General features: G+C 47.6%; 1 protein-coding gene across 1 annotated transcript in view; it reads left to right on the plus strand.

Annotated features, from left to right (window-relative positions):
• Positions 1-20,597, plus strand: part of Nup133 (nucleoporin 133) — a 53,182-nt gene extending 32,585 nt beyond the window's left edge. The window contains 13 exon segments of the mRNA XM_021650127.2: positions 1,065-1,289; positions 2,505-2,627; positions 3,233-3,332; positions 3,926-4,177; positions 4,701-4,834; positions 9,099-9,257; positions 10,858-10,911; positions 10,913-10,994; positions 12,283-12,401; positions 13,450-13,530; positions 15,243-15,307; positions 17,386-17,474; positions 20,394-20,597. Of these exon segments, the coding sequence (XP_021505802.1) occupies positions 1,065-1,289; positions 2,505-2,627; positions 3,233-3,332; positions 3,926-4,177; positions 4,701-4,834; positions 9,099-9,257; positions 10,858-10,911; positions 10,913-10,994; positions 12,283-12,401; positions 13,450-13,530; positions 15,243-15,307; positions 17,386-17,474; positions 20,394-20,530 (1,620 nt within the window). The 3' untranslated portion in view covers positions 20,531-20,597.
• Positions 20,598-22,977: the final 2,380 nt, after the last annotated feature.

Consider the following 22,977-nt stretch of genomic DNA (forward strand, 5'->3'; position numbering starts at 1 on the left):
CTTGTAAAGGGGATACAGTTGCCCACATAGTGGGCAAAGGAAAAGGCCCCCTTGTCTTTGGAACTATAACAACTGTAGCCATCCCAGGAGGAGGATCCAAACCTGCAGTCAATGAGGGAGTTGGAGTGGGGGATTGAGACTCATTTTCCCTAGTAGTTAATTCTCCAAGTTTTCTGTTTATTTTCTCCAAGCCCCATTCCAACTTTTTTGTTTCTTTTTGCCAAGGCTTAAGTTTTTTTTAACATTCATAGCCTAAATTGGAGGGTATCTCGCAGAATAATACTTAACTGTTTGTTCTTCCAACTCTGTAACCTCATCAGGATCTAAGTTATCCTCAAAGTCTTCTTCTAACTTCTTCTTCTTCTAAGAAATTATCGTCAGGAGGGACATATAACTCTTCTGGTGGAGCTGATGGTTTAATCTCTTTTTGTCCTGAAGCCTTCCATCTTTCCTCTTTCTCTCTAACCCCAAGAGTTTCACTTTCTCAGTCTTGTGCTGCATATACAGACTAGCTCTAATGAAATTCCATATAAAAAACACGAGGCTACTGCCTTGTCCCATTTTTACTTTCAAATTTTACTCAAATTTTTGCCCTTTTCTCTTTACTTTATGATCTGAGCTCGCCAACACACGCAGTGTCCTTCACTACTTGCTCGTATGTCACGTTCCTGTTCAGGCACCAACCTGCTGGAGCTCGCTGGCAGAGGTGGACAGTTCTTGAGTGGGGAGTGAGGATTGAAAGAAAAATTAATAAACCAACCGACTACACATGCAATCTGTTCAAGAGGGCAGCCGGTAGAACTGGCACACACTGGTTTATTCCAGTAGTTCCTTTTCACAGAGCAAAGCACCTCGGTACAATGCAGAGGATAGCAGCAGTGTGCTGGCTGACAAGAAGCCCTGCTTTCCCTCTGGGGCCCTGTGTGGGGCAGCGTGCATGTTGTTGTGCACATTGGCATCAGCGGCTGCCAGAGGTGGCGAGGAGGCTTCTGGGAGAGTGTGGCCACACATTCTGTGAGTGCTTTCTGAGAACACGTGCGTGTTTGTTCTGTTCTGTTTGTGAGGTCGGCTTGTTCAGACGTCTGGGCTCTTACCCGGTCAGAGGGACACTCATGACCACACGACTGCTGCTCTGTGAACACGCGGAAAAGCTGTCGGCTGCCATCACCCTCAAAAACCACCACTCTCGCCTGCCAGACCTGGTGAATGCAGCCATCCTGCTCACCCTGCACAAGAGGGAGTGTGAGGTCCCACCCAGCCTGACTCCTGCCGATGTCTTCTTTCGAGAGGTCAGCACACCGTCGCTCTCATCTCCCTGGCCTTTGTTGCACTGTACCAAGTGTGGGCATCCCTGGCAGGATAGAGTCTAAAAGACCCCATTGAAATGTTGACCTGGGCCCTGTGGGTGCTATTACTCGGCGTCTTGTTTCCTTTTGCCCTATAGGAGGGGCATCCAGTGGGCTGAGAAGGAGCTGCCATTCCCTTTGTCCCTCCAGCTCCCTCAGGACTAGCACAGGAAGCTGTCCTTGTTCAGCAAGCTCCTGGGCCTCTGGCTTGCTGCTGGTGTGAAGAGTTGGCACAGTTGGCACTGTGCAGGTACAGATGCTCAGAGCAGCTGCTCCCCAGCATGTCAGCAGTTTCCCTCTGTCCAAGACCAGCTTCCCTAAAAACAAAACAAACGTCTTTTCACTCACCTCTGTGTGTATTTACACGTGTGGGTTTGTGCGCCGTGTATGGTACATGTTCGGAGGTGAGAGGACAACTTGCAGGAGCTCGTTCTCTTGTTCCACTGTGTGTATCCCAGGGATCAAACTTGTGGAAACGTGTGGCAGCAGGCAGCTTCTGTGCAGCTGACCATCCAGGGACCTTCCCCTCCACTCCCCTCCCCTTCCTTCTGGATCAGAGCTCCCTTCTGCCAGCTTGTAGAGAGCAACATCATATTCCTAAGCAGTAAGAAGAGATGCTTGCTCAGATCAGCATGGAGACATTTTGATCTGGCAGCCCTGTAGAAAGTAAAGGACAGTAGTCCTGCTTCTGGGCGCAGCCCCCACTTTGACGGTGACTCAATTTGGGAAGAGGCCTGGGCCCATGTAAGGCTTCATGAAAGTAGTGCTCACCACTCAGAGCACAGCATAGGAGCTACTTGCCACCACTGGAGACTGTGGTAAGAACATGCAGCCTTCTGTGTGCTCTTATGTTAGAGAGCCATCCTTGATACCTGCTGGGGACTTGTTTCAGATCCCTGACCCCACAGACCCCCTGATCTAAAAGTCTGTGTATAAAATGGCCCAAGATATAAGCTACACATCCTCCCGTGAACGGTCATGTCTCGGTTCCTTTCATTTTCTAAAGTAACAGTAACTAACGGGTTAGGAGACTGGCTTCCGGGTTTTACATTTACTTTTGAGCATAAGTCAGTGTGCTCGTTCTGAATGATGGGGAGAAGCTTGTCAAGTGGAACCTGTTGTCCTGAGCGTCTGCTGACTGCCCCTGTCCGCCCGCAGGTGTCCCAGGTGGACACTATCTGCGAGTGCCTGCTGGAACACGAGGAACAAGTCCTGCGAGACACCGCGCTGGACTCTCAGGAGTGGGCAGAGGTGGCGGTCGATGTCAACACGGTCCTCAAGGTACTGCCGCAGACCAGCGTCCAGGACAGGGACAGGAGGGCGGCCTGAGTCCCTGCTCCGTGTGCCTGCACTACAGCTGTCTGTCAGATTCGGGAAGCTGGGTCAGCCTGTGTGAGCCAGCAGTGTGTTAGCATTGCCTCTGCATACCTGTGTGGTGAAGTGCTCTTTAAAGGAGCTTTTCCTCTTTGTCATTGCAGAGGTGTTGCCGTTAGTGTAGCTCTCTAAATCCATTCGTTTCTCTGGCCTTGAACTCCTGGTTCAACCTCAGCCTTCCGGTTAGCTGGGGCGGGCACATGTGACTGCATCTGCCTTCTGGGATTTAATTAGTCAGAACTTGTTACTTAAATGATTACCTAAGGGGTTTTGTTCAGTTTTCCCTACTAGACTTGATAGTGCTTTTTTTTTCTGCGTTGGTTACTATAGTTTTCCAAAATGAAGTTAAATTGTGGAGTAAAACTAATTTTTGAGAGCAGAAGAAACCCACAGGTGCTGAATGGGCTTCTTGTTGGCTGGAATTGCAGGGCTTCCTCGGGCACAGCATCTGCAGCATGTCTTAACAGCCCCCGATCGCGCCCCACGTGTGACGATGTATTTCCTTTTCCCAGGACATGCTGCAGGCTGCCACTCACTACCGCCTAAACAGAAGCTCCGTGTACAGCCGGGAAGAACCACTGGGGAAGGAGCCCGAGTATGTGCCGTGGACAGGTACCAGTCTTACGGTGTCCCGAGTATGTTACATATTTACGTACATACCTGTGTGTGTGTGTGTGTGTGTGTGTGTGTGTGTGTGTGTGTGTGTTTTGGATTTTTGAAACAGGGTTTCTCTGTGTAGCCCTTGCTGTCCTGGAACTCACTCTGTAGACCAGGCTGGCCTCCAATTCAGAGATCTGCCTGCCTCTGCCTCCCAAGTGCTGGGATTAAAGATGAATATACTGCTGCCCAGCTCTGGTGTATTATTTGATTCTATCCTGTTTACCTGAGTGGAATTTATGACACACCTACTAGGTTTTATTGCCAAGTCCTCCACAGAAGCAGGTGCTAGCTTTGGCGGACGAGGCTCTGCTCCATGTTTCTATCACAGTAAGTGGAAAAGCATTAAAGGAATTGAGAAGGAAGGAAGGTCACATGACCTATGTTAAGGAAATCTCCATCGGAAAGAGAGATGGGTTCAGCCAGGGCACACTCGGGTGGCACCTGCTGTGTTTTCCTAGAGTGGTGAAGTGATGCAGTGTCCAGGTAGCTGGCCTTTCCCTTGCCATCATGCATCCACCCTTAGGAAGTTACTTTGGCTGTTACAGCCACCAGCGGTCCGTCAGGCGTGCGCACGGCCATCACGCGGCAGCATGGGATCATCCTGCAGACCGTGTACCCGCAGGCTGACAGCAACCTCCGCAGCACCGTGATGGAGCAGCTTGTGGCACTGATTGACTGCTTCCTGGACAGCTACGTCTCCCAGCTGAAGTCTCTAGAGAGAGCCAGCGACCAAGAAAGATACAACAGCCTGGAAGTGGAGTACCTACAGAAGAGATCGGAGCTCCTCTCTCCGCTTCGTGAGTGCCTGAGTCAGAAATGGCTGTGGGCCGCATGCAAGATGGGTGTGGTCTGCAGAGGTGCGCCTGTGCCCAGAGACAAAGCCAGGCATGTGGCTGCTTTCCTTAGTCCTCATCCAGCTGTTTAAATTGCTTATTCTGGGACTGAACCATATAGGCGGTTCAGTTGCTTGAACAAAACAGTAAGTTCAGCTGTGGAGATGCCCTTAGTCCATGAATTCGGCATGCTGGGCTTGTGGCATTTTCTAGCACTTGAGAGGCTGAGTCAGAAAAAAGAACTTGTTCTCTCAGCCCTTCACGTGAACAACTGGCTTTAGAACAGCCTGCTGGTGGTTGGCATAGGGCACAGTGGCACAGTGTGGCTGTGAGTAGAAAGCAGTGTCCTTCCATAGCCAGGTAGGAGAGCTTGTTCTGCTGGTGAGTAGTGGGAGTCTCAGCAAGTCCCCGCTGCAAACTGGTGGTGGAGAGGGCAGAGCGTCCGTCATGGCAGTTCACGTTGCATCATCTGTTCTTTCTCCTCTAGTCACACTGGGCCAGTACCCATGGGCAGCATCCCTGGCCGAGAAGTACTGTGACTTTGATATCCTGGTACAGATGTGTGAGCAGACAGACAACCAGGCCCGACTCCAGCGCTACATGACCCAGTTCGCCGACCAGGTAACTACGCTGGTGGGTGGGATGGCGGGCAGGGTAGCCTTCCACTGTCTAAGGCCTTCCCAGTGGGTGGGTGCGGGGAGGGAGGGTAGCATGCCACACTAAGGCTTTCCCTTTCTAGAAAGCTGCTATGGCTTTGAGGTGAAGAATGGTTCAGATGGGAAGATGGCAGATCTTCATGTCACTTTGTCTCTCAGGCAGACACATCCTTATGTAACAGACTGTGTTAGTTACCTCGGTGTTGCTGTGGGACAAATAGAAAAGCTTCAGAGGGTTACAGTCTGTGAAAGCTGAAGGTTTGCATCCTGAACCTCAAGCAGAGAAAGCAAACTAGAAATGGCATGAGTCTTAAAATTCTCATACCAAAGTGACATATTGTTTTCTTCAAGGCCATACCTCCTAGACCTACCCAACAGTGCCACTGACTGGGCGCCAAGTATCCACTGCCCAAAACTGTATAGGACATCTTATTCAGACTACCACACAGACGCAGGTTTCCTGGCCTTTGGGAAATGTTGCACTTCCGAAGACATGCTTTCACTCTGTAGACCAGGCTGGCCTGGAACTCAAAAAGCCTCTCTCAACCTTCTGAGTGCAGAGTTACAGGCCCCGGTTACCAGAGCTGGCTAACTTTCAATTCTGTTCTCAAAGTGTCACAAGAGCTCTTAGGTGCAGGATGTGAGTGCTTAGACTTGAACCAGGCGCCCTCACAAGCAGAGCTTGCTGAGGAGAACCCCGAGTGCTCGGACAGGATCCTGCTGTCAGCAGTTTGATGCCTAGCTTTCTGTTTTTAGACACAGAACCTGTTTCAGTGCCTGATGCTCTCAGGGTAATTTAGATGGTCCCTTATGTAGCATTTTTACCCCATGAGGTAACCTTTAAAGGCCTTTCTCCTCTGCTGTTAAAGGAATGTTATAAAATTCAGAACGCCACTGCAGACCCCTCGAGGTATGGGTGCAGCATCCAAAGAGAACCTTTCTGAGCGCCTGCAATGGTGCTGAGTAGTCCACGGCTGTGTCTGTGCTGACAGTGTCATTAGCAAGTCTATGTGGCAGGCCTTTGTGTAAGGCATAGTGTAGTCAGGGTTGGATGGTTGTGCCAGATGCTTTTGACCAATTAGGACTTTTTAAAAATTCTTCATGGATTCCTGTTGTCCATTGATTTTTATTATTATTATTTTTTAGTTTTGCACTTTAGCTTTTTCTTCATGTTTAGTGAGTATTTAGAGTCCTGTTGTCATGGCCTAGTCTGGCCATTCTCCTGCCGGCCCCAGCTGCCTGCTTTGTACATTGCTAACAGGGTTTTTCTGCTCTGACATCATGTAATTTTTTTAGTTCACTTTTAACTGTATTTGAAAAAGCCATGAACCTAGAAAAGGATGCTCTTCTGTCCTGGGCAAGCCTCTTCCAGATAATATAGCCTGGAGGCAGATAGCTTAGCAGTCCTGGGAGCAGATGTGGCCAGGCCTACACTCTGCTTCTTTTACTTCTGGCCTCAGGTCTTTGGGGGACCTGTGTGTGGTCATTACTACGTCTCTTCATTATGCAGAGCCCCTAAATCAGGAGAGCAAACTAGAAGCTGAAAAGGACTGTTGAGCATTGCTTCCCAGTCCTTCTCCCTAGGACCAGCTCTCAGTGTGAGGGGCTCCTCTGGACCACAGGTCAGCAGGGCTCACATGGTAGAGCCCCACCCTAAGGCTTGTCCTTCTAGGACGTCGCTGCTCGCTGCTGCTGACGGAACTCCACATGGTGACTGAGATACTTGTGTTATCCCAAAAGGGAATCGCTGGCTGTAAGTGGCTATCAGTGACTTGAAGTATTGGCCAGTGTGTCTGAGGAGGACAGGCTTGGTTTTGGTTTTGGTTTTGTTTTCTAAGATACGGTCTCACTCCTGTCTGGAACGCCTTCTGTAGACTGAGCCTTGAACTCACAGAGATCCACCTGCCCTTCCCTTTGAAGTGCTGGCATTAAAACTACCATGCCCAACTAAAAACAGGTGGTTTTCTGTATCGTTGCTTGTTCTCTGTGTACCTGGAGGTCGGCCGCCTCTACCTCCTCAGGGCTGGGATTAAAGGCGTGCACCACCACCACCTGGCTGAAAACAGAGGCTTTAATGTACCTGAGTTCCAATAGCCACAGTTGGTAATCTGCTCCCGTGAGACCCGGTGTGTTTCAGTCTCTCGTTGTTAGCACTGACACCATACTTTGCTTTTATGTTTGTCAGTGCTTTGCCTGCACGGGTATCTATGTGCAACATAAGCATTCCTGATGTCTGTGGAGGTCAGAAGAGGGTAGAAGACCCCCTGGAACTGTAGTTACTGGAGGTTGGGAGCCACCATGTCGGTGCTGAGAACCAAACCCGAGTCCTCTGCAAGAGCAAGTACTAGTCATCTCTTCAGCCCTCCTACCAGTGCAGGGTCCCTGCTGAGCTTTCAAGAAGTTTGTCGAGAGATGGCTGAATGCAAGAGTAGGAGTGCACTGTCCATGTGGGATAGACACTAACCGCGTGGAACATTTGTTTGTTTGCTTTTTAATTAAGTGTATAAGGATGTTTTGTTGGCTTATCTACACACCACGTGCATGCCTGGGACTAGAGGAAACCAGGAGAGATGGTATTGGAATTACCAGGAATGGGAGTTACAGACAGGATGAGCCACCGTGTGGGAGCTAGAAGTTGAACTGCCAGTGGGGGCAGCCAGTGGCGTGAATGCTGGCTGTCTCCTCATGTGCTCTCACGGTGAGGGGCTACTTGCTAAAGGGCTCTGTTTAGGGGTGAAGGGCTACTTGCTAAAGGGCTCTGTTTAGGGGTGAAGGGCTACTTGCTAAAGGGCTCTGTTTAGGGGTGAAGGGCTACTTGCTAAAGGGCTCTGTTTAGGGGTGAAGGGCTACTTGCTAAAGGGCTCTGTTTAGGGGTGAAGGGCTACTTGCTAAAGGGCTCTGTTTAGGGGTGAAGGGCTACTTGCTAAAGGGCTCTGTTTAGGGGTGAAGGGCTACTTGCTAAAGGGCTCTGTTTAGGGGTGAAGGGCTATTGCTAAAGGGCTCTGTTTAGGGGTGAAGGGCTACTTGCTAAAGGGCTCTGTTTAGGGGTGAAGGGCTACTTGCTAAAGGGCTCTGTTTAGGGGTGAAGGGCTACTTGCTAAAGGGCTCTGTTTAGGGGTGAAGGGCTACTTGCTAAAGGGCTCTGTTTAGGGGTGAAGGGCTACTTGCTAAAGGGCTCTGTTTAGGGGTGAAGGGCTACTTGCTAAAGGGCTCTGTTTAGGGGTGAAGGGCTACTTGCTAAAGGGCTCTGTTTAGGGGTGAAGGGCTACTTGCTAAAGGGCTCTGTTTAGGGGTGAAGGGCTACTTGCTAAAGGGCTCTGTTTAGGGGTGAAGGGCTACTTGCTAAAGGGCTCTGTTTAGGGGTGAAGGGCTACTTGCTAAAGGGCTCTGTTTAGGGGTGAAGGGCTACTTGCTAAAGGGCTCTGTTTAGGGGTGAAGGGCTACTTGCTAAAGGGCTCTGTTTAGGGGTGAAGGGCTACTTGCTAAAGGGCTCTGTTTAGGGGTGAAGGGCTACTTGCTAAAGGGCTCTGTTTAGGGGTGAAGGGCTACTTGCTAAAGGGCTCTGTTTAGGGGTGAAGGGCTACTTGCTAAAGGGCTCTGTTTAGGGGTGAAGGGCTACTTGCTAAAGGGCTCTGTTTAGGGGTGAAGGGCTACTTGCTAAAGGGCTCTGTTTAGGGGTGAAGGGCTACTTGCTAAAGGGCTCTGTTTAGGGGTGAAGGGCTACTTGCTAAAGGGCTCTGTTTAGGGGTGAAGGGCTACTTGCTAAAGGGCTCTGTTTAGGGGTGAAGGGCTACTTGCTAAAGGGCTCTGTTTAGGGGTGAAGGGCTACTTGCTAAAGGGCTCTGTTTAGGGGTGAAGGGGCTACTTGCTAAAGGGCTCTGTTTAGGGGTGAAGGGGCTACTTGCTAAAGGGCTCTGTTTAGGGGTGAAGGGGCTACTTGCTAAAGGGCTCTGTTTAGGGAACTGCAAAGTGGCTTAGCACCTCGTGACCTGAGTTGGGTCCTAGAACCTTTGTAGTGGAAAGAGAACCAAGTCCTCAGGTTGTCCTCTGACCTCCATCTGTGCGCCATGACACCTGCAGGCATACACACAAGTGCACACATACACAATCAAATGTAAAATAAAAGTTGCAAGATTTCTATTTGGAGATATTTGAAAGGGACTTAGTATTTTATAGTTTTAAAGCTGTTTTACTAACTGTTGATACATTCTTGGGTCTATCCTTTGTAGAATTTTTCAGATTTTCTCTTTCGTTGGTACCTGGAAAAAGGAAAGCGGGGCAAATTATTATCTCAGCCCATTTCTCAACATGGACAGTTGGCAAATTTTTTGCAAGCTCATGAGCATCTCAGCTGGTTACATGAGATAAACAGTCAAGAATTAGAAAAGGTAAGATGGTTTGCTTTTGAGAAGCAGCTGCTTATGCAGTTTTAAGTATTTTTAATTAGTCTGAGTTGTAATTAAAGTGTTGTTTATAGCCAGACAGCTGATAAAGGGGTAGTATCCAGGCTTTTCTTTTCTCATTAGAGGTGGATCTCTGTCATGTAGTCCTGGCTGACCTGGAACTCACAGTGTTGACCAGGATGGCCTCACACTCACAGAGGTCTGCTTATTTCTGCCTTCTGAGTGCTGGGATTAAACACACGTGCCATCGCACCTGACGAAATTCATCTACGTGCATGAGCAGTGGGTAGTGGTGGGGAGAGATCAGGAGACAACGTGAGAACGTCAGTTCTTTCCAACATTCCTGGTGCCAAGCGAGTTTATCTGGTGAGCCATCTCACAGGCTCTCAAATACAAGTTTTTATGGTATAGATAAGTGAATTAGCCCTCTATCGTCACATTACATGTATATGTTTAAACTTCATCTTGCATTCTATGAATATAAACATAGTTAGGATGTGTCAGCTTACAGACTGTGTGCTTATTTAAAACATGCTGTTTACGGGTTGTTAATACATGCACTCTGTACTGATTTGCCTTCTGCCACAGTGATAAACACTGACCAAGAACAACTTACCCAGGTCCCTGTCACACTGACAACTGAGGAAAGCCAGGACAGGAGCTGAAACAGGCAGAGGCAGGAACCTCGGAGGCAGTCTGCTCATGGGCAGCTGCCTTTTTATGTAGCCCAGGACAGCACTGCCCATGGTGGGCCTGCTACGTCAGGTAGCAGCAGGGAAAATGTCCCAACAAACTTGCCCACCGGCCAGTCTGAGGGAGGCGGTCACTCCAATGAGATTCCTTCTTCCCAGGCCAGTCTGGGTTTGTGGAGTTGACAGAAACTCACCAGCACATCTCCTGTCCTCACACCATTGGAACGCTATTGTCTTACTTCCAGTACTGCACGTGTAGCTCATTGCCCTCGCCCTACTACAGATTTTTAAATTATAAACATTTTATTTTTATATAAAATCATTGTCCTTTTCTTGCTGATGACTTCTAATGAAAATTCAAATCATGGGCACGGTGGAGCTGGCTCAGTTGTAAAGTGCTTGTTACACGAACATAAGGGATCTGAGTTGGGAAACTGAGAACCATGTAAAAAGCCAGACCTGCAGTGCACACACATAATGTCAGCAGTGGCAAGACAGAGAGATAGATAGCTCCGTGGAGCTCATGGGGCAGCCAGCCAGGGTCCATGAGCTCTGAGTTCAGTGAGAGAGCCTATCTCATATGAGAGCAGCTGATCAAGACACCGAACATGTGAGCTGCACACACATGTATGTGCATGTACACAAACAAGAACACACACACAAAACTCAAAAGTATGAGTAAAAACGGTGCAAATTACAGTGTGTTTGTAACAAACAGTGTTAACTGAATGCACAGCTGACGTGGAGCACAGGCTTTCTGGGTCTCCCTCCCAGCTGCTGTTTCAGCTTGACATGTCCTGTGCCATCGCTTCGTGCACGGCGCTGACCCCGCTAGGTTTGCTCCTTACCGACATGTCTTCCTTGCAGACAGCTTCTTGTTTTGTTTTTTGTAGGCGCATACAACACTGCTTGGCTTGGCAAATATGGAAACTCGTTACTTTGCAAAGAAAAAAAACCCTTCTTGGCTTGAGTAAATTGGCTGCATTAGCTTCAGACCTTCCAGAGGACACGCTGCAAGAGAAAATTGAAGGTGAGAGGGCATCAGAACGAGAAGGCACAGAGTCCATCCCGCTGTGCCTGTAGCTCTTCCTTCTCTGGAGGAGTGCTGTTCTTCCTTTACTCTCCGCCCGTTGATCATTGGTGTGTATTTGGCTTCGGCAGTGCCATTGCCATTCTGTAGTGGAAGCGAGGATCCCTGGGGCTTGCTGGCCAGCCAGTCTAGCCAAATTAGTGAGCTCCAGGGCTTTTAAAGAAACCCTGTCTATAAAAATAAGGCAGCAAGCGATTGAAGAGGAGATCCAGTGTCAGCCTCTGGCTTCTACACACATACAGAAGCTAGCCCCCTGAGTGGAGGGGTCGAGACGCTGCTGCTGTGTTGTCAGTGTCGGTACTCAGACCTCGCAGGTGAGGCGAGCTTATGTTCACGCGTGTGCAGTGCTGTGACGTGGCAGTGTGCATTAGCACACACCCTTTGCTGGGGCTTGTCCTGCACCTGCATCTCATAAAAGGGACCCAGACTTTGCACAGTTGCGCCAGCCTGGCCTCTCCAGCTGTTAGTGAAGATGAGGCACACCTTTACGTTCAAGGCACCACTGGCACATGGCACCAAATCAGCCCGAGGCTTTGACTAGGTCTTTGGTTATCCCTCAGCTGAGCAGCTATGATGAATATTGTAGGAACAACTAAAAACTGCAACTTTTCTCTCCCTTAAAGTAGGCTCTCGCTATGGAAGTCTGGCCTTGAACTTACAGCCCTTCCATGTCAGCCTCCTGAATGTTGTGAATGAAGATTTTCGTATCAGATGATATTGCCATAAGCCTGTAACTTCTGCAGGCTGGGTAGTGATGTCTGGGATTAGATGTCCATGTCTGTGCCCCCCCCCCCCCCCCCGTGCTTGTTTTCTAGTTTTGGCTGTGAGTAGGCATGCTGAACTTCAGCCTCTATCAAACATGACTGCTGTGGTGGACTATAGCAGTGTGTCCCCTTTCTCCAGTAGCCCAGTGGTTTTTACTCTGAAATGTCCTGGTTTCTGGATGATACTGCCGTGTTCTTTCACTGAGCTGCCCTGAAGGGGTTCTACAACTAGAGCTCTGGCCTCCTTAAGTAACTTTCTCTCTCAGCAGCTTTCTGCTGCTGCGGTCATGCGTAGGCCCTGGATCAAACAGTAAGCGTTGTCAGCAGTGACGAATAAGCAGTTAATGACATAACATCTGGAGACTGGGGTAGCGATGGATTTTCACAGCTGATTGGTTTTCAATTTGTATTTGATTGGTGGTGACAAAAGTGAAATCCCATTGTTGTGTGTCCTTGATCACCAGCAATGGCTGAGCAAGAGCGCTTCCTGCTACACCAGGAGACCCTTCCAGAGCAGCTGCTGACTGAGAGACAGCTGAGTCTTAGTGCGATGCCTGTGCTGACAGCACCACAGCTTATCAGCGTGAGTGTCATGGATGTTACAGCCTTGACCTGTTTCCATGTCCACAACAAGCCTGCACTTCCTAGGCTGTACGCTGCCGATCCTAACGGGGTCTCCTCCCTCTCCACCTGCCATAGACCTTGCCCTATGAAAGGTGTTAGGAGCAGGAAGAACTGGCAGGGTGTAGCTGCCCTGGCCTCCTGGGGTCCCCTGGGCGGCACTCTCGTGAGCAAAGCTGCCCTGGAGGAGCTAAGGTGTGCAGGCTTGGTACTGTCTTCTCCCGTTTCCTGGCAACCAAGTGACCGGGCCAGAGCATCCCGGATGTATCGGGTGAGCAGCTGGTACTCCGCACACCGCATTCCGCCCTGAGTCTGCTCCACGCGCTGCTAAAGGAAAGCAGCAGTCCAGAACCCTTGACTGTGCACCTCTGTTGGCAGCAGAGCTTCTGGGTGGTGCTGTCTCCTGAGAGAGAGAGATCTCAGGTGGAGACTGTAGGTGCCATTAGTTCATGGACTGTGTGATGCCAGTCCTGCGCAGACACGTTTAAATGCCACTCTCCAGTTTCAAAGTGGAGGCAAAGGGATTTTGCAAAGAATTAGGTTTAAACCGTGTGGCGATGAAAACTAAGAAGTAGTTTATAAAAGATTTTTTACATTAAAGGATTGTATACAGTTTTTAAAAGTAAAATTTGTCCTATTATATATAGTTGTTAGCAGAGAAGGATAGGAAAAATTCATATTGGTAATTTTAATCAAAAAAGTGGTTTTTGTTTGTGTTTTGTTTGTTTGTTTGTTTTTTCAAAACAAAAAGAAAAGCTTGTACTATATTCTTGGTCTAAGAATATAAATTTTTTGGCATTTTTTAAAAGTATATGTTTATTTCGTTATACAAATTAATTTTGGGCTTAAAATATGTATTGCTAGACAGTTTTTTGAACACAGAATAATAGCTCCCAAATATGAAATTGTTCTTGGCTACAAAAATATATGCAGATTATGTAAATGAACACAGTGACTTGTTTTCTTCACATAATCTCCTGGGTAATCTTATACCTTGAAACGTGTTGCAGCTGTATATCTGTGAAGAGAACAGAAGAGCCAATGAATATGATTTCAAGAAAGCCTTGGACTTGCTGGAATATATTGATGAGGTAAGAAATCAGTCTGGCTGGCGGGGAGTAGTGGCACACACCTTTAATCCCAACACTCGGGAGGCAGGTGGATGGTTATCTGTGAGTTTGAGGCCAGCCTGATGTACAGAGTGAGTTCCATTCAGGACAGCCAAGACACCCTGTCTTGAAAAACCATCTGCATGCATATAAAAAGGAGGAATGGAACTTCTTTTGTCTTGGGAATCAGGCTTCCATCCACACTGTTAGAAAAGCTGACGGGAAACACCAATTCTAGAGAATCCTCCCACATTTCCAGTTGGCTTTTACTGTGCAAGGGGAAGAAAACTGGGGATGGTTATCTTTGTGTTTGGGTCCAGCGTGACTTGCCAGTTTTATCCTCTTTACCAGGTGGTTCCCAGGACAAAATTCAGATCATTTGGTTTGTGGCAAGTGCCCTTACCTGCTGAGCACTTGTCTTCAAAAAAATTTTAATAGAGCTTTTCAAAGTGTGAAGGCATTCTTTTCAGTAGCCACCTGCTCTCAGCTTTCAAAGGTCGCAAGTGCAGGAGGCTCAGGTCCAGTTTCTGAACTGTGTAACTACAAATTGTTTGGTAGATGTTAGTTATGTGTATGAATGTTTACCTGCGTGCATTTAAGTGCACCATGTGTGTGCAATGCCTACAGAGGCCAGAAGACTATCCGATTCCCTGAAACTCATTTTGCAGATGGTTGTGACTTGCCATGTGGTGCTAGAAACCAAACCCCATTCTTCCATAAGAACAGAGAGTGCTGTAAATTGTTGTGCCATCCCTCCAGCCTGTTTTTCGATTTTGTGGGGTTTTTTTGTGTTCTTTTGTTGTTGATGTTCTCTTTTTTTGTTTTTTGTTCCTGTTTTTTTGTTTTGGTTTTTTTGGAGACAGGATATTGGTATGGCAGGAACTCTCTTACTTCACCTTCCCACCTCCCAACGGCTGAACTCACGAGTGTATGCCAGCTTCCGTGGCTGTACAGCCATTTGGTTTTGTTCTGTGCGAATTCATATGTATGCATGTGTGCATCCATGCACTTGGGTGTGCAGGTCAGAGGACAGCCTTGAATGTCATCCTCAGGAGCACCTTCCACACACTTCCTTTGGGACAAGGTCATTTGTTGGCCTGAAACTCATCAATTAGAGTAGACTGGCTTGGCCAGTGAGACACAGGGATCTCCCTTTCTCTCCCTTCTCAGCTAGGATTATAAATGTGGACCCCCACACCCAACATTTTTACAGCGGTTCCATGCTTTACTCACTAGGATTTTCCCTGCCTGACCCCTTATAATCTTAACCCCTTAGAGTTCCTGATGAACTCAGAGTGGTCTGAAAGCAGCACAGATATCAGCAGTACTCACACTTTAATGAAAGGGGGTGAAGGGGGCTGGAGAGGTGTCTCAGTAGTTAAGAACACTTACTGCTTTTGTGGAGAACCCAGGTATGTTCCAGCTCCCACCTGGTAGCTCACAACCATCTGTAACTCCAATTCCAGGAACTCCTGTGCCCTTTTCTGGCTTCCTTGGGATCATGTACACATGCAATCTATTTACAGACATACAAGCAAAATACTCACACATAGAAAATAAATTGTATAGATGGTGGTGATGGCTGTGAATTAATGTAGCACAACAGTGTTAATTAGTCAGTATACCTAAAATGTCAATGTACACTTTATTTCTAAAGCCAACCTGTACTCAGGCTGTTGTGTTCTCCTGCAAAGGAAGAAGATGTGAGCATCGATGATCTGAAGCTTGAGATCCTGTGCAGAGCCCTGCAGAGAGATGAGTGAGTCCCGGCCTGGGCGCCAAGCCCGCTGGCACTGCTCCTGGCAGAACTGTGGCTTATGTGCTTCTGGGTGTTCCAGCTTTGAGCATAGTGTTGGTTTCATTAGTGACTGAGGACCACCTATGTATAAATCACTGCTTCTCTTTCTTTTCTTTTTTTGGGGGGTGAGGGGAGGGAGGTTGATGTTTGTTTGTTTTTAACATTTAGTTTATGTGTATGAGGGTTTTGCTGTATGTCTATGGAACACATACACGCCTGGTGCCCAGAGGTCAGAAGGTGTTCATCTCCCAGAACTAGAATTACGTAATTCTGTTAACTAAACCAGACCCTCTCCAGCTTCAAAATGCTTTAATTTTTAAAAACTTTTTTATTGCTTCTTTGCGAGTTTCACATCATGCACCCCAGTCCTGCTCATCTCCCCATCTCCTCATACCCATTGCAACCTCCTCCCCCCAAAAAAAACAGAACACAAACAAACAAAAAAAAGCATAGAAAACACCTCATCATACAAACTATAGAATATCACAGTGTGTTCCACATTATGTCCACATGTCTTTACTCACAAATGTTCATTGCAGCGAGTCATTGTTCTGGATCCAGATCTCTGGTTTCTGTGACACCGCTGATACTGGATCCTTATTAGGTTTTCTCCTGCTTATCCTGTTTTTGCCCAGTGTCATGGAGATCCTGCAACTTTGGACCAGTAGGACTGGCCCTTTCACACATCCCAACTATTCACAGATTATGTAGATTTGAGGTGGGCCAGTTCAGAGAGCCCTGGATCTGGGCCTGAGTGGTAGCTGAGCTGGTCAGCCCACCAGCTCTTTCTTACCCAGGCCACCAGGGCAAGCTTCACAGCACTGGTCTGCCTAGGCCACCCTGTGTCACCATGAGCAGGAGGCAGGGTCAGATCCCCTGCTTTCATGCCCTGAGGCCTGCTCACCTGCACCCCCTGCTCCAGAGCCAGATCCACCGTGCTGCCCCGTCAAGGCACAGGGCCCACTCTTCAAAGCCTTGTAACCAAGGGCCTGGGCCAGCCCTCCTACCCTCTTTCCCTTGTGCTGCTCAAGTCAACTGCAGGACCTGCTCTCCTGAGTGCTGCAGCCAGTAAGGGGCAGAGCCTGCTCTCCTGCTCTCAGAAACATACTGTAATTTTGAGGACTCCTTGTCCTCGTTTAAAAAAAATTTTTTTTTAACTTGTGTGTGTGTGTCTGTGTTTTAGAGGTCAGAGAATAATTTTTAGAATCAAATCTCTCCTTCCACCTACCTTTCCCAGGTATCAAACTCGGGTCATCACATTTGCATGGCAAGTATGTTTACCCACTGAGCCATCTTGGAAGCCCCTTTACCAGCTTCTAGTCTGTGTTTTAGGTTGCCTGTGGCTTGTATAGGTTCAACACAGACCCACTGGGAAGAAAGTGACTCTTCTTCACTGTGCTGTGGTGCACTCATGTTCAGGAAAGACAGGATTTGCTAAACTTGTTGCTACTGCTGTGCTCTGAAAAACAGCGTTTTAGGATGCTGACTAGATTTGTTACTTGAAACATTTTCTTTAGAAAATGCCTCAGAACAGGTATGATGATACACACCTGTAATTCTAGCACCTTAGAGGTGAGGCGTGTGAGTAAAGAGGTTGGGGCCAACATGTACTGCATAGAAAAATGCTATGTCCAAAAAAAAAAAAACGCCAGGACTGGAGAGATGGCTCAGTGGTTAAGAGCACTGTCTTGCTCTTCCAGAAGTCCTGAGTTCAATTCCCAACAACCACATGGTGGCTCACAACCATCCGTATCTGATGCCCTCTATGGCGTACAGATATATATGTCAATAGGGCGCTCATTCGCTAAATAAATAAATCTTAAAAAAATTGTGTGGCAGTGACAGTGGTGGTTTATGCTGCCAGCGTAGCGTAGGCCAGTGCACATGTAGCTGTGTCCACATTTAAAGTCCATGATTTCGATAATTTAGAGCAGTGTCACAGTGTCCCATGGCTATCAGGAGAAAGCCACAGTAGCAAACAGAAACCACTGTCTAAGCTGCCACAATGATCCCGTTTCCCTCGTGATTTTCTTTTCCAGCTGGTCTGGTTCGGATGGCAAAGATGATCCAATTGAAGTGTCTAAAGACAGTGTATTTGTGAAAATCTTGCAGAAACTTATTAAAGATGGTAAGTAGTTTATTAACTATTAGAAATTCAACGTTGCAGCCAGGCTTGGTAGTGTACGCCTTTAATGCCAGCACTTAGGAGCCAGAGACAGGCAGATCTCTTGTGAGTTGGAGACCAGCCTAGTCTACAAAGCAAGGTCCAGGACAACCAAGGCTACACAGAGAAACCCTGTCTTCAAAAACCAGGGGATAAGAAAGAAATTAAGTGTTCCTCCTTGGTTCTGGGTGTCATGGGAACTGCCAATGTGACATGGACTGGTGAATTAGGTGAAGCAGGATCACATGTGGTTAGAGCCTCATTCTCAGCAAAAGCTGCTTTTCTGCTCTTGGCACTGGGGACGCGGGGTCACCAGGCTTATGGTGAAGCTCTCCACCTGATGCGTAGACTCTGGCTGGAATAGGAAGAGTCTGTGGCAGAAGTAGTGATTCTTTGCTGACTCCTGTGAAGACTGCAGGTGGGAAATGAGATACACAGGCGTTGGTTGGTATATTCCTTACTCTGCAGTTGAGAATAAATGACGGGGTCTGCAGAAATGACTCAGAAGTTAGGGTGCGCCCTGCTCTTCCAGAGGACAGAAGTTCAGTGCCTAGCTCACAGCTGCCTGTGACTCCAGCTCCTTAGTAAACAGCACCCACTTCTGACCTCCGTAGTTACCTGCTCACACTTGGCACAAAGCATATGCATGAAATAAAAACAAGGGCTGCTGAGCCATCTCAGGAAGTAAAGCCACTTCTTCCACGACCCACATGTTGGAAGGAGACAACCAACTCCAAGAGCTGACGTGTGACCTTTGCACATGCACACTCTAAGTGTAACACGCGTGACCAGGGCTGCAGAGGGCTCATGAGTGCAGAGCCCTTGTGCAAGGCCAGCCTCCACGTGGTGACTTACTGCTGTCGATGGCTCCAGCCATGTTCCTTCTCACCTTCGCAGGCGAAACACGGAAAACAGTTACATAAATAAGTAAATTTTAAAGAAAATGGAATTTAAAATTTGAGGCTCGATGGGGTCTGGAGAGGTGGCTCAGTGGATAAGACCACTGTCTGCTCCTCCAGAAGTCCTAAGTCCAGTTCCAGCAACCATGTGGTGGCTCACAACCATCGGTACTAGAATCTGATGTCCTCTTCTGGCATGCAGGTGTACATGCAGGTAGAACACTCATACATAAAATAAATCGGGGCTGGAGAGATGGCTGAATGGTTAGGAGCACTTGCTGCTCTTCCAGAGCAGCTGGATGTAATTCCCAGCACCACACAGTGCCTCACGTCTGTAGCTCCATTTCCAGGGATAGAACTCCTGGCCTGTGAGGACATGAGGCAATATACAGATACGAAGCAAAATACTCATGTCCAGAAATTTTTAAAAAAATAAGAACTAAATATGCTGTGTGCCTGTATTCTGTGTCTAAAGAAGAAAAAAATCTATTTACTGAAAAAGGCCCAAGTATGTACTGCTTTTGGAAAGATGAATCTCAGACTTCTGCCTTTTGTATTCTGGGAGCTTAAAACATGGAATGTGTCAGAAAAGACACAGAACAAGTATGGTTCCTTCAGACTTGCTAGATCCAAACACAGGGTCCCAGGCTCAGCACATGCAGACCAGACAGGCTGCCTCTGGTAGATCTGTTCACAGAGATGCTCTGTTCGAGGAACATACATGTAACCCAAGTCCAGTGATCCTGCAGAATGGATAAGCGTGGCATTCACCGGGATGTCATTCACACGACCCCAACATTTGCTGAGAATATGCATGAAAGATAGGTCTTCTAATCAACATAAAACCATAAAACGTGCCTGCCCCCACCTGGCACACACTTGTGTTCTGCTGATATAGAGTTATTCAACTTATAACAAATACATAAACAGTGCTAGATACATCAAGAATACAGACGGGACAAGGGCCTCTTTTTTTTTTTTTTTTAAGAGGTAATCATATTCCATTACAGATGGTTTGTGAGCCACCATGTGGTTGCTGGGAATTGAGCTCAGGACCTCTGGAAGAACAGCCAGTGCTCTTAACCGCTGAGCCATCTCTCCAGCCCAGGCCTCCTCTTTTGTTAAGATTTAAATTTATTTATATACATGAGTGCTCTGTTTTCATGTACACCAGAAGAGGTCACCAGATCTCATTATAGATGGTTGTGAACCACCATGCTGTTGCTGGAATTGAACTCAGGACCTCTGGAAGAGCAGCCAATGCTCTTAGCCTCTGAGCCATCTCTCTAGCTCCCAAGGGCCTTCTTTTGAGGGTGTTGTCTTTAAAACCAGAGAGCCTGAGAGTAATGTAGCAGATCACATGATCTTGCTCATTTTTCTTTGTCAGATGAGATTACATGCACTGTTGTAATTGCTGTGGCTCAGTAGTCCCGTGGTGCTTCCTGGCTTTCCTAACCCCTCCTACTGTCTGACCTCAGTTGACATGCTCGTATATGTGTGTGCGCATGTGTGCATGCGTGTATATGTGTGTGTGTGTTTCTTTGGGCAAAGGCTTACTGTACTTCCCAGGCTGCTCTTGGCTATCAGGTACAAGGGATCCTTCTCCCTCTGCATCCTGAGTACTGGAAGGCCAGGCACCAGGTTATGACACCTTTGCAGTACTGTGGCCAGCTCTGTGGCTGTGTTTCTATTAAATTATTCCCCAAATAGGGGAACACAGAAATGACTAGTAGTTGAAAACATCTACATTGAAGGACTGACTTAAACTGTAGAAAAGAAATGACAATTTCAGATTCTACTACCAACTCATCTGGAGCAGTTGTCTTGACCAGTGAGAACTGCAGGGGCTCTGAAGAGGCTGCTGCCACATTGGGAGCATTGTGGATGGGGCCCAGTACGGGCCTTGTGTGCTCAGTGACAGCACTCCCAGCTTCTCACCTGCTGGGAGGCTTGGAAGCGAGAGTGACTGTGTCTTCTGTTGCAGGCATCCAGCTCAGCGAATACTTGCCAGAGGTGAAGGACCTGCTGCAGGCAGAGCAGCTCGGAAGCCTCAAGTCCAACCCGTACTTTGAGTTTGTTCTAAAAGCAAATTATGAGTATTATGTCCAAGGACAGATGTGATATTTGTAGAAATGGTGGTTTCTAAAATTTGTATAAATGCTTACTTATAAAAAATTGTCTTAATGGACTTGAAGTTTGTATAGTGTGCTCTGTGGCGGCCAGGTTTTCTCTTGCTTTAGTTGGGAGCTATAACATGAACTGGGCTGCAACCCCAATTTTCTTCTTTAGCTATAAGGTGTTTTCTTCTCCTTTTCCACTTGAAGTCCCTTGTTCCTGGGCTGCTGCCCTTCCGGCGGCCTGCCTCGGTCCAGTGAGGCCCACAGCCCCTCCACACTGCCTCCTGTGCACCTTACTCCTGTCCTGTAAGGGTGAGCCAAGTGTGGTGACGTACACCTGGAATGCCTGAGACAGGAGATATGAGTTCAAAGCCAGTCTGGCCAACATAGGAAGATCTTGTCTTGAAAAACAAAACAGGTTGCCTGCCCGCATTGGTTATCCAGTACCAGCCCTGAAATAAGTCATACAAGTAACATGTTATGGACTGAGCAGGTTGTGTGTCTATCTTTAGGTCAACAGTAAAGGAAAAGAGGCCATGAACTGAGAGCAGGAAAGTGGGGACCAGTGTGTTGCACTGTTGGGCAAGGGAAGGGGAGACAACATGATGATATTTTACTGTCAAAAAACTAAGGGAAAATGCTTTTAAAGATTGCCCTCTTCCCTGTCTGGAGTCACTGTGACTGTGCTACACCCCGGAGTCTGCGAAGTTGGTATCTCCTGGGCAGAGCCAGAGGGAAGCTGCTACTTAGCAAAATGGACGCCAGATTTCACTTCCACTGTGCCTGAGAGAACGGAGCACTGGCTCTAACTCAGGAAAGCTGACAGCTGCTAGTTTACTGGGACCATTCCTCACCGTCGACACTGAGTTAAAGACAAACAAAAAACATTAAGATAGGGGCTGCAACTGTGTCGCTCTGCCTGACCTGGAATTCACTATTTTTATTCCAGGCTGGCCCCACACTCACAGATCCACCTGCCTCCTAAATCTTGGGATTAAACATGTGATGACCATACCCATCAATAAGTTCTGAGTCTTTTTTTTTTTTAAGATTTATTTATTTATACATACGAGCATTCTATTTGCATGTATGCCTTAATGACAGAAGAGAGCATCAGATCTCATTATAGATGGTTGTGAACCACCACATTGTTGCTGGGAATTGAACTCAGGACCTTTGGAAGAGCAGACAGTGCTCTTAACCGCTGTCATCTCTCTAGCCCAAGTGCTGAGTCTTTTTTCTTTTATACAATATTCTGTCTGTGTGTACACCTGCAGATCAGAAGAGGGCGCCAGATCTCATTATAGATGGTTGTGAGCCACCATGTGGTTGCTGGGAATTGAACTCAGGACCTTTGGAAGAGCAGCTGGGCATATTGGTGCTCTTAACCTCTCAGTCACCTCTCTAGCCCCCAAGTGCTGAGTCTTAATGAAGTAAGATGTTTGTGTGGCTTTCTGAATTAGTAAATTGTCACTGCTACCTAGTATGGGCCTAGCATCGGCTATAATCTCAGGATTGACTCATGAACCTAAGTTTTTTTTTGTTTTTTTTGTTTTTTTTTAATGGTCCTGGAACTCACTCTGTAGACCAGGCTGACCATGAACTCACAGAGGTCTGACTGCTTCTGCCTCCCAAGCGCTGGGATTAAAGGGGTGCGCCACCACACTGGGCTTCCCAGAGTGACTTTTTTTTTTAAGATGTATTTATTTATTACGTATATGGTGTTCTGCCTGCATGTATACCTGAGCCAGAAGAGGGCACTGGATCTCATTACAGACGGTTGTGAGCCACCATGTGGTGCTGGGAAGTGAACTCAGGACGTGTAGAACAACCAGAGTACTTAACCTCTGAGCCATCTCTCCAGCCCCTAGGTGACTTCTAGGATATGATGCTGCCCATAGGTGTTGCTCTGGAGCTATAGGTGTGGCCCACCTGTCAGAAGGAGGGAGGCTGACCCTCTGTCACCCTGCAGCTCCAGAATGGCTGACGTTTCACCTTGCTCCAACAGTAATTATGAAATGGTTTTGTTTTTTTGTTTTGTCTTGGTTTTTTCTTCGAGGCAGGGTTTCACTGTTTATCCCTGGCTGTCCTAGACTGTCTCTGTAGATTAGGCTGGCCTCGAACTCACATCGATCCACCTGCCTCTGCCTCTCAGAGTGCTAGGATTATAGGCATGCGCCACTGCGCCCAGCAGTAAAAATAAAATTAGGGCTTAAGTTTTGAGTATCTTTCTCTCCTAAGTCTTGAAACCTGGGCATATAATCCATCTCTGAAGAATCAATGATTTCTCAGTCAACTCCCAGGAATGTTGGTTGGTACCTAGTAATCCTTTTTGCCCCTAACCTTGTTGGCCTGTTGAGCGTGTCTGCCTGGACTGAGTGACCCTGAGCAGAGGTGAGTGCCGTGTGTTCTGAGGATGTGAGTCAGGGAGGACCTGGGCAGGACTAACGC

This window comes from Meriones unguiculatus, chromosome 10 (assembly GCF_030254825.1).
Source record: "Meriones unguiculatus strain TT.TT164.6M chromosome 10, Bangor_MerUng_6.1, whole genome shotgun sequence".
Classification (NCBI taxonomy): domain Eukaryota; kingdom Metazoa; phylum Chordata; class Mammalia; order Rodentia; family Muridae; genus Meriones; species Meriones unguiculatus.